General features: G+C 51.8%; 1 protein-coding gene across 1 annotated transcript; it reads left to right on the forward strand.

Moving 5' to 3' along the window:
• Positions 1-310: 310 nt before the first annotated feature.
• NUGGC (nuclear GTPase, germinal center associated) lies at positions 311-7,976 on the forward strand. The gene is made up of 6 exons (XM_071738728.1): positions 311-538; positions 1,803-1,932; positions 5,204-5,312; positions 6,824-6,960; positions 7,480-7,636; positions 7,882-7,976. Exons 1-6 carry the CDS (start codon positions 348-350, stop codon positions 7,974-7,976), a joined length of 819 nt encoding a protein of 272 aa, XP_071594829.1. The 5' UTR covers positions 311-347.
• Positions 7,977-11,658: the final 3,682 nt, after the last annotated feature.

Raw genomic sequence — 11,658 nt, forward strand, 5'->3', positions numbered from 1 at the left:
AGGTCCTTTCCAGCCATGAGCATTCTGTGATTCTCAGGTGTGGGCCATGGGTTAGTGGTGGCCTGGAATAAGGTGATGTCCTGGCTGGGCTGGAGTGGGATAGGACAAGGGGGAAGGGTTTGGAGCTGGGAGAGGGGAGCTGGGGCTGAGATGGGAGGGAGAAATTGCTTGGGGTGAGGGTGCTGAGCCCCTGGTTGCCCAGGTTGCCCAAGGAAGCTGTGGCTGCCCCATCCCTGGCAGTGTCTCAGCCCAGGTTGGATGGGGCTTGGAGCCCCCTGGGCTGGGGGAGGGGTCCCTGGGCATGTTTGCTGTGTAACACAGATCATGGGGAAACATCAGCGCTGTCCATGTCTCACTCCTCTGTGTTTCCCACCCTGCAGCAAGGACGTGGGGGTCGGGGCTTCCACAAGACCCTCAGAGCTGTCCGTGTGAAGCACGGGGATTACACCTCCCACACCTTCGGCCGGATAGCCATGAACATGTGCCTGGCACAGCCCATCTATGACAAAACTGACCTGAGTTTTGGCAACATGTTCAGGTGAGAGATCCCTCCCCAGTTAACTGCTCCTCCCAATCAAGTTTGCCTTAATGATCCCAGTTTTACTACACGGGTTTCCCAGACCTGGTGTATCCAAACTCTTCACCCGTGGTACCTGTGCCTCCTGCAGTGTGGCTGATGTGGGTACCTGGGCACTGCCTCTGCCAAGACTCTGTTCTACCAGTGGTCCCCCAGACTCCCTTGAGGTTCTCAGGGAAGTCTGACTCTCCCCTGGCACAACTTGAGGCCAAAAGTTCCTCTTGTCCCATCCCTCTGCCACCACATGGGTGCTCACCCCCAAAAACCACTCCTGGCTGAGTGGGACCAGGGACCCAAGGAGCATCCCCAGCCCCTGGTCCCACTGTCTCCCTCCCAGGGGGGAGACATCAGCCATGGAGCCCAGGAGGGGTCCTACAGAACTTGGAGTAAAGAAAGTGTGGTTGGAAAAGACCTTGAAGGTGATGGAGTCCAACCCTTCCCCAGCCCTGCCCCATGTCCCTCATCCCCACATCCCCAGGGCTTTCTCTGAAACCCCTCCAGGCATGATGGGGACTCCAGCCCTGCCCTGGGCAGCCTGGGCCAGGCCCTGACAACCCTTTCCAGGGAGAAATTCTTCCCCAGCTCCAACCTAAACCTCCCCTGGCACCACTTGACTTGTGCCAAAAGTTCCTCTTGGACCATCCCTTGTTCCTTGGGAGCAGAGCCCGACCCCCCCTGGCTCCAACCTCCTCTCAGGGGCTTGCAGAGAGCCACAAGGTCTCCCCTCAGCCTCCTCTGCTCCAGGATCAGCACCCACAGCTCCCTCAGATGCTCCTCACAACTTCTCCACACCCTTCTCCAGCTTCTCCAGACTCTTCTCCAGCTTCTCCAGACCTTCGCCATCTGCTCTACACCCTTCTCCATCTTCTCCAGACCCCTTTCCATCTTCTCCAGACTCTTTATCTCCAGACCTTTCTTGTTCTCCAGACCTTCTCCATGTTCTCTATCCCCTTCTCCATGTTCTCCAGAACCTTCTCCTTGTTCTCCAGACCTTCTCCATCTTCTCCAGACCCTCCTCCTTACTCTCCAGACCTTCCCCGTGTCCTCCAGACCTTTTCCCAGCACTGTTACCTTCTCTGGACATGCTCCAGCACCTATTCCACTCCTTGCTTTGTACCAGCCTGCATTCTGGTGGCTTGGAAGCCCTTTGGCTTCCTGTTCCATCGGGATGGGGGGGAGACAGTGCCCTTCTTCCCTGTCCTTGATGAATTTCCTTCCCCACCAGGATCCAGATGTGCACCTGCACCACACGGAAATCCTGCCTCGACGTGGTTAAAGAAGGCATCAAGAAACAACTGGAGGAGGCCATGAGGAATTACCCAGTGCAGGAGACTCCCAGTTTCCTTCAGCAGGAGGTGAGGTCACCTTGTGAGGGCAGAGGCTGGACATGAGGGGCCGTGGGAGGAAGAATGAGCACCAGGATAGTGGGCAGGGGGAAACCTCAGGGTTTTTTTACCTTTCTTCACTCTCGAGTAAGTGGTGACTGATAAATATGCCTAAAAATCTATCAAATATTATCATGATCATATATATTATGAATAAAGTATCCAAAGTGCTGCTTTAATGTTTATAAATACGTGAACAAGTGCTGGAAATAACAGATGCATCTATGTTAAAAAGATGGTCGTTGAACTTCAGTATATTGCAGCAGGTCAAATTGACAGCAAACGCCTCATTAATTTACAGTAGAATATTTTGTAGCCAAAAAGAGAGGGGGCTTGTTTCCTAATCCATGCCACGTCCACGCTGCACCCACCTTTTCCAACCAGGAAAACGTGGGAATGAATGGACGTGAGGGCAGCAACACGCTCGTCGTTATTTGTGCAGAAATAGCATTTCCAGCAAGCTGAGCAAAAACCTTCAGCACCAGCAGCGTGCGGGGAAAAGATTTCACAGACAAACCTCAGAGTCCAAAAACCAACCTCGGGGGAACCATCGAGGCCACGAGTGTGGGAGCGGCAAAGAAAGCGCGTGCAACCAATATGGTTGATAAATGAACTTGTGGTTTATTGCACAGCAACTTTCGCTTATATAGTGCTTCCGTGACCACACCCCCGCCACCAACATAACTTTTTATTGGACACCCGGGGTGTTTACCTGTAGCACAGCAAATCCCTGGTGCAGGTAGCACCGGAGTATGGGCCGATCTAATTGGCCTCCCAAACATGGGGTTGGGCACAGTAAAGGGGTCGTACCTCCTATCTCTTCGAGAATATTCAGGAATATTCTCCAACATTCTCCAAACCTCTCTAGCATTCCACAACACAAACTGACAGCAAACGCCTCATTAATTTACAGTAGAATATTTTGTAGCCAAAAAGAGGGGGCTTGTGTCCTAATCTATGCCACGTCCACGCTGCACCCACCTTTTCCAACCAGGAAAACGTGGGAATGGACGTGAGGGCAGCAACACGCTCGTCGTTATTTGTGCAGAAATAGCATTTCCAGCAAGCTGAGCAAAAACCTTCAGCACCAGCAGCGTGGGGGGAAAATATTTCACTGACAAACCTCAAAGTCAAAAAACCAACCTCGGGGGACCCATCGAGGCCACGAGCTCTGTTTCAAGGTCCTGTCGAGGTGAGAAAGGCAGAGAGGAGACCGCTCCGTTCCGTTCCACCTTGGCTTCAGGGAGCGTGGGGCTCGTGGCCCTCTCCTGCCCTCCAGGCACAGAACTTCCCAGTTGGATGGGTCCTGTCCCGTTGGGAAGGGAGGGGATGGGATACCTGCAGCTGGAGGACACATCTGCCAAGGGAAGTCAGGGCGTGATGGGTGAAGCCCAAAAAGGCCCACGAAGCTGTTCAGAGACAGGATTTGAAGCCTTTAAACAGCAAGGGTGTTCATTGTTGGATCTGGGGAAGTCCCAGCTGGTGTTGGACAAAGAGTTCCTCCCATCAGGGGGAAGGGTTGGGGTGTTTATGTTTATTTATATTTATATCTATATCTATATCTATATCTATATCTATATCTATATCTATATCTATATCTATATCTATATCTATATCTATATCTATATCTATATCTATATCTATATCTATATATCTATTTATTTAGTTATATATTATATATTTTATATATTATATATATTATATATATTTTTATATTTACATAAATATAATATATATTTTATATATTTATATATTATATACTATATCTATATATTATATATTATATATTATATATTATATATTATATATTATATATTATATATTATATATTATATATTATATATTATATATTATATATTATATATTATATATTATATATTATATTTATTTTTATTTATATTCATATCTATATCTATATCTATATATTTATTTATAGATATATTATATATTTTATATATTATATATTATATATATTTATATTTATATAATTACATAAATATATTATATATTATATATTTACATACTATATATTATATTTTTTATATTTATATTCATATTTATATCTATATCTATATCTAAATCTATAACTATATATTTATTTATTTATATATAATATATTTTATATATTATATATTTTATATATTATATATTATATATTATATATTATATAATTATATATTATATATTATATATTATATATTATATATTATATATTATATATTATTATATATATTTATATATTTACATAAATATATTATATATATTATATATATCATATATTATATTTTGTATTTATTTATATTTATATTTATATTTATATTTATATTTATATTTATATTTATATTTATATTTATATTTATATTTAAAAGGGGAGGTTACATCATCCTTACACCCACAGCCACAGGATTACAACATGTAATTATAATACTCATAACGGGCAGGGGCTGGGCAGAGTTGTCTTTTGGGGATACATCTCGGGGTCTCTGGGGGTCTTCAGATGAAGTAACGAAGTCTTCCTCAGGGCTGAACTCTTTACCTTTCTTGCTGACTCTGCTCTGGTGTTTCAAGACCATTTTGGAGTTAGGCCGTGGCTCTGTCCTCTTCTCTGCTCCTTTCTGTGTTTCCAGTCTTTTGGTGCCTTGGCAATGTTTTGTTTGAAGAAAAGAGTTTTACACCCAAGGCCTTATCAGGGCCTGGCTTTGTTTTCTTGCAGGATTTAATCCTCTCGGGGTCTTCCTCTGTTCCATGGGGAGGTGATGCCCACCCGAGGCCTTATCAGGGCCTGGCTTTGTCTCCTTGCAGGATTTAATCCTCTCGGGGTCTTCCTCTGTTCCATGGGGAGGTGATGCCCACCCGAGGCCTTATCAGGGCCTGGCTTTGTCTCCTTGCAGGATTTAATCCTCTCGGGGTCTTCCTCTGTTCCATGGGGAGGTGATGCCCACCCGAGGCCTTATCAGGGCCTGGCTTTGTTTTCTTGCAGGATTTAATCCTCTCGGGGTCTTCCTCTGTTCCATGGGGAGGTGATGCCCACCCGAGGCCTTATCAGGGCCTGGCTTTGTTTTCTTGCAGGATTTAATCCTCTCGGGGTCTTCCTCTGTTCCATGGGGAGGTGATGCCCACCTGCTGAATGCCCCTCCTGACGAGGGCCAAGAGGTGGTCCCAGTGAGATCATTAAGAGCAGGCTGATTAGGGCAGATCATTTTTTTGCCTGGTGGCCAAGCATCTGAAGTTCTCCTTGCAGGTTGACTTCGTCTTCAGGAAGACTGAAAAAGTCATCCTCCAGGAGAGAGGCAAAATCTACCAATCCCTTACCATCTCCATTCAAAACGACCTGATGCCACACCATGGAGGTAGGGCCTGAGGAGCTCCTGAGGGAGCTGGGGGTGTTGAGGGTGGAGAAGAGGAGGCTCAGGGGAGACCTCATCACTCTCTCCAACTCCCTGAAAGGAGGTTGGAGCCAGGGGGGGGTTGGGCTCTTTTCCCAGGCAACTCTCAGCAAGACAAGAGGCCATGGGGTTAAGAATTTCTTCCTAATATCCAACCTAAAGCTCCCCTGGCAGAGCTGGATTTAGGTTTAGGTTGGATCTTAGGAAGGAATTCTTTGCAGAGAGGGTTGGGGTTGAGGATCCCAGAGCTCCTTTCCCACCCAAATGGTTCTGGGATTCTGTGAGAGGACAGGGGAAATGGGTTAAAACTTGGAGAGGGGAGATTGAGGTTGGAGATGGGGAAGAAATTCTTGAATTTGAGGGTGGGGAGAGCCTGGAACAGGTTGAGAGAGTTGGGGGTGTTGAGGCTGGAGAAGAGGAGGCTCAGGGGAGACCTCATCACTCTCTCCAACTCCCTGAAAGGAGGTTGGAGCCAGGGGGGGGTTGGGCTCTTTTCCCAGGCAACTCTCAGCAAGACAAGAGGGCACAAGAGGTCTCAAGTTGTGCCAGGGGAGGTTTAGGTTGGACATGAGAAAGAATTTCTTTCTGGAGAGGGTGCTCAGGCATTGGAATGGGCTGCCCAGGGAAGGGGTGGATTCTCCATCCCTGGAGATATTTCCAAAGAGCCTGGATGTGGCACTCAGTGCCATGGGCTGGGAACCACGGGGGGAGTGGAGCAAGGGTTGGACTTGATGAGCTCTGAGGTCCCTTCCAACCCAGCCCATTCTGTGATTCTATAACTCTTGGTCAACAACTTGAGGCCTTCTGCAGCTTGGTCCAGTGGGAGGTGTCCCTGCCCATGACAAAAGATCTTGATGATCTTTAAGGTCCCTTCCAACCCAAACCATTTGAAGATTCTAAGGACTCAGAGAGATTTCTGAAGGCTGAAGGAGATCGTGGCTCAAATCCTGGTGATCAGCTGCCTGCTTTGTTTTCATTCCCTAATTCTTTGAAATGGTGGAATTATCTTTTAGAATGAATTTGTAGCTCTTGGTCTGTCTTTGAAGCCCATCCTTCCTGCCTCTAACATCTGAAAGGCTGAGTTCATCAACTGGGTACAACTTTCCTCTCCCATCAGTAGGTGGCACATTCCAAAAATGAATCAGTGAAAAGCCCAGAATGCAGAAGTCACTGGGGTTTGCTTTAGGAGGAAAACATCTTCGTGACTCCATTAGGTCCACGTCCAATGGCCAACTGGGCCAGTTAGCCAGGCCTGAGCAGGGAAGTGTCCTGGAGATGGGTCACCTCCCAGCCAGCAGGGATTTTCCTTTCCCAAAGCCCACCCCTGGCCCTCCTCCCCACGAGCATCTGGAGTCTGAGTGTCACAGTCGTAGAATCAGAGAATAACTGGGGCTGGAAGGGACTTCCAAAGGTCACCTAGGCCAACCCCCCTGCAGTAAGGACATCCTCAACTACAGCTACCACTTGACCAACAGCTGCTGCCAGCCAAAGAGGAGCAGATGCCTTTGCCAGGATGAAAAACATCCTGAGCCGGGGGGTCACGACAGAGAAGGAGAACAGAATGTTTGAAAAAGCACAGGAGAGGATGAAAAGCCACTTCCAGAGGCTGCAGGTAAGATGGGCTCCTTCTTCTTTCCTCGGGGACCTCTCTGCAGCCCCGGGTGGTGCCTGGGGGTAGAGGAGGAACAGCTCAAAAAAGGATCTGGTGAGCAGGGGTGTGGGAAGGTGAAGGCATCTCCTTGGGAGGCATTGGCATCAGGAGGTCCTGACGTCCACTGGGAGGTCACTGCTGGCAGGAGCCATCCCTGCTGGGGCCCAGAAGCATCATTAATGTCATTAATCCCTCGGGGCTGCTCTCCAGGGCTGCCCCAACACAGCTCAAGGCACCTCTGTGGCTCCGAGCCCCGTCCTTGAGGCTCTGCCCACAAAGCTCTGACTTGCCCCAGAGTTGTCCCCCAGAACTGGCAGCTGCCTCACTCCCCAAACTCATCTGCATTCGGGCTTTGGAGTAGCTCCCAGCTGCTGCCTCTGCACCAGAGTGCTCCTCAGGCAGGAGCAGGGGGGGTCTGGAGGGATGAGGGGGTCCCAGCCCTTTCCCTTGCTCACCTGCTCCTCCATCTCACGGCTGCAGCTGGAGATCATCCAGAAGATGAGGAAGGACTTTTCCAGCCTGCTCAACCTCACCTTTTGCCCGTGGGACCAGCTCCAGGGAAAGCTGCCCCAGCACCCATGTTCTGGGTGTTCTGGGCAGCGCCTGCAGGCCCAGGTCCTGCACCCCCATTTTGGAGGTAGGGAAGGGCAAGAGGACAGCAGGACTGGGACACTGCCCAGGAGCTGCTCATCCCCCTCTAGGTCACCTTCCTCTTGCTGGGCTCCAATTCCCAAACCTGAAACACCAAAGAACAAAAATCCAGAGGAGAAAGGAACTTTGGGAAGGGTGGGAGATGATTTGGGGAGGAAGGGAAGGGGGCAGATGGGGCAGGAACAAGCAGCAGATGTCCAGCTCTCCTCAATGGATTCTTCTTTTTTCCAGACTTCAGCAGCGAGTTCTCCTCCATCTGCACCATTCACCAGGACCTGCAGCCAACTGGAGAGGCTCAAGAGTCCCGTGGGGGTCACCTCAGATAATTTTAGCTTTATTATTCATGTCTGTGGCTCACTCTGTGCCCTCTGCAGGTACATAAGCAACTGCTTCAAGTGGATTTTCTTTTTCCTCCCCCCAAGCCCCAAGCCCTGGTGGGTCTCACACCCTTCAGCAGTGACCCAAAGGTGCTTGTACCTTCTCCCCATGGGCATCACCCTGCAGCATGGGGTTGATGCTTTTGCAGGAGGGGGGTCAGAGGCCATTGCTGTGACCAGGTTGTTGAGGTCCACTCAACCATCACTCTTCTGGGCTCCTTCATGCTTGGGGAGACAGGATTGTCACCCCACAACCAACCACGTGAACACACCAAGCTTGTCCCTATGTGACCTGCCCTGCTTTTATCTCTTTGGATGTTTTGAAATTTGCTAATAAAAAAAAAACCCAAAAGTTCAGGAGAAACTCGCTTTGGACTTTGTGTGTCCTCCTGAGAACATCCCCCTTGGGTAAAAGTGTTCCCAGAGAGCTGCTGGGGAAGTGCTTCCCTCTGCAAAATAGTCCTGGGGAAGGGGTGGAATGATTCCAGAGGGAAGAACATCTGGGATTTTTAAAGGAGGAATGGAATCAACAGACAACTGACCTGACAGTGGAGATGGAGCAGCAAGGGCAACACTTCCATGGGGATGGAAAAGCTCACAAGAGATGAAGAATTATCTGAGGGGAGAACCGAGGGGGTCAGTAGGGAGGAATCATGGAAGCATCAACTGCTTTGGGTGGGAAGGGACCTTAAAGCTCACCCAGTGCCACCCCTGCCACGGTCAGGGACCCCTCCCCCAGCCCAGGGGGCTCCAAGCCCCATCCAACCTGGGCTGAGACACTGCCAGGGATGGGGCAGCCACAGCTTCCTTGGGCAACCTGGGCAACCAGGGGCTCAGCACCCTCACCCCAAGCAATTTCTCCCTCACATCTCAGCCCCAGCTCCCCTCTCCCAGCTCCAAACCCTTCCCCCTTGTCCTATCCCACTCCAGCCCAGCCAGGACATCACCTTATTCCAGGCCACCACTAACCCATGGCCCACACCTGAGAATCACAGAATGCTCATGGCTGGAAAGGACCTCTGAGATCACCAAGTCCAACCAAACAATTTCTCCCTCCCTCCCTCCCTCCCTCCCTGCCCAAGATCTCCTCTCCATCTCCCCTCTCCCAGCTGCAAACCCTTCCCCCTCGCAGGCTCCCATCCCTCCAGGCCCTTGTCCCAAGTCCCTCCCCAGCTTTCCTGGAGCCCCTTCAGGCACTGGAAGGTGCTCTAAGGTCTCCCCGTTGCAGCCTTCTCTTCTCCAGCCTCAACACCCCCAACTCTCTCCCCCTGGCTCCAGAGCCCTCAGACCACATGTGGAGACAAACAGGGATGCCCTGGGCATCCAGGAATAAAACATGTCACGACAGAATGAACAGAAGAGCAGAAGAAGGCACTGGGGTTTGGTTTCTTTTGTTTGTTTCTTTTTTCTTTTTTTTTTTTCTTTTCAGTTTCTGGGCAGTGACATTAAATTTACCACCAGGCTTTTGGAAATTTGGTTAAGCCCTCACTCCTCTTTTTTTTTTTTTTTCAGCAGAAGCAAAGCAACCACTGAGCTCATTCTCTTGCTGCAGCCAAATAAACACAAAGCAGCACCAGCCCCTAAGCCATGGGGGTTTGGCTTGGCAGGACACGATGCCCCAACGCTCATCCTTGCTGGAACATCTCCACAGAGCTCTGGTGGAGCCCAGCACATCTTGTCTTCATTCCCTCAGTGCCACACGTGGCTGCTGAGATGTTTACTCACATCTAACCTTGCCTTGGTCTCTTCTCAAATCTCCCTTCCCCAGGAAGCTGAGCTTGGAAACTCATTTGTGGGCAAGCTGGGAAGCCTTGAGCTCTTTCTTCTTCCCCAAGAAACGTTGTGACTTTGTCCAGGCACTGAGGAAATGAAAAGATCTCCTTTGTTTTCATGAGGCAAAGCTTCTGATGGGCTTCTGTGTCTCAGCAGCTTGCTCATCTCTCTCCCCCGAGTCACTTCTGGTCTCCCCAGCTCTGTGATGTAAAAATCCCAGGTCTGTCTGACACCCCCCAGCTCTGTGATGTAAAAATCCCCCTGCCCCCACGCAACCTCTGGGTCGTGCAGAGGTTCAGACAGAATCATCCACAATATCTCCTGAGAGAGCAGAATCTGCCCATCTCCTCCAGAGGAAAGAAGAAAGTGAAGTCATCTTTGGACCATCAAACCCCAGCCTGGGTTGGGTGGGAAGGGATCTCAAAGCCCACCCCGTGCCCCCCCTGCCATGGTCAGGGACCCCTCCCCCAGCCCAGGGGGCTCCAAGCCCCATCCAACCTGGGCTTGATGGGTGTCCCAATGGAGAAGGCTCGGTCAGAGGTGGCTGTGAGAAGCAGCTGCCATGAGGATTCCCCATGGAAGCTGCAGCTGGAGACCTTTCCTCCCGGTGCCAGGAGGGATGTGAGTCCTCGGGATGGCGCCGTGGCTGGAGATGCCCCTGGGGGAGGAGGCGTTTGCGACCCCTCCAACCTCTGGAGCTGTTGGGAGGTGCTTTGCTCTGCTCCAGGACCAGGGACGGGGTAGGGACACGGGGTCCTGGGACCTCTGCTGCCAAGGCCGAGAGGTTCGGGGTCAGCTCAGCTCCCTCTGGCCCTGCGTGCCTCAGTTTCCCCGTGGGCTCGCTTTGGTGCAAGCAGCTCCCCCCTCTCCGGGACCTGGGGTTGCTCGGTGTGGGCTGAGCTGGTCGGGAACGGCTCAGCGATGGGAAAGGCCTGAAGACCCCCTGGAGCTGGGACAGGGAACCCACCCCCACATGGACCCACCGCCTACCCCGGGAGCAGGAATTCCTCCAGGGGCAGCTTCCCCCCCCCTTTTCCTGCCACCCCCCCGGGGGATGCTCCTACCCCGGTTCCTCCCGACCCCGGGAGATGTCCCAGCCGCCTCTGCCCTCTCCTGGGGGATGCTCCAGCCCCGGTTTCCCTCTCCTGGGGGATGCTCCAGCCCCGCTCCCCCCCGGGGGATGCTCCTGCCTCTGTTCCTCGCTCCCGGAGGTTGCTCCTGTCCCGCTTCCCCCACCCCCGGGAGAACCCCCTGCCCGGCTGCCCCCCATCCAGCCCCGGTTCCCTCCCCCCCGGGGATGCTCCTGTCCCGGTTCCCCTCCCCGGAATCCCTCCGGCCCCGCTTCCCTCCCCCGGGAGATGCCCGTGCCCGGCTCCCCCCTCCATTTTCCAGCCCGGTTCTTCCCTCTCGGGCGGGTATTCCGGTCCCGGTTCTCTCCCTCTGGGATCGCTCCAGTCCCAGTTCTCCCGCAGGAAACGCTCCTGTCCCGGTTCTCCCCTCCGGGAAATCCTTCTGCCCCGGTTCCCTCCCCCGGGAGATTCCCCTGCCCAGCTCCCTCATTCCAGCCCCGTTTCCTCCTCCCGGGGGGATGCTCCAGGCCCGGTTCCCTCCTCCCGGGGGATGCTCCAGCCCTGGTTCTGCCCCCCCCCGGCAGATGCCTCTGCCCAGTTCCCCCTCTACAGCCCCTGTTTTCCCCCCCCCAGGTGATGTCCCATCCCCTCTCCCCCCCGGGATGCTCCATCCCCGGTGCCCCCTGCCCGCGGTGTTTTTGGGGGGGGGGGAGATGAGGGGTGGGTGGCTGGGAATGGGCGTGCGGTGTTGGAGGGTGGAGAAATGAAGGGATGAAGGGGGAGGGGGG

Source organism: Heliangelus exortis, chromosome 3 (assembly GCF_036169615.1).
Source record: "Heliangelus exortis chromosome 3, bHelExo1.hap1, whole genome shotgun sequence".
Classification (NCBI taxonomy): domain Eukaryota; kingdom Metazoa; phylum Chordata; class Aves; order Apodiformes; family Trochilidae; genus Heliangelus; species Heliangelus exortis.

Bases quoted from the DNA above. Each gene is read 5' to 3' on its own strand.
- NUGGC (XM_071738728.1), top strand. From the start codon at position 348: ATGTCTCACTCCTCTGTGTTTCCCACCCTGCAGCAAGGACGTGGGGGT. The intron at 539-1,802 runs GTGAGAGATCCC...CTTCCCCACCAG, and splicing joins AGTTTTGGCAACATGTTCAG to GATCCAGATGTGCACCTGCA. The intron at 7,637-7,881 runs GTAGGGAAGGGC...TCTTTTTTCCAG, and splicing joins CCTGCACCCCCATTTTGGAG to ACTTCAGCAGCGAGTTCTCC.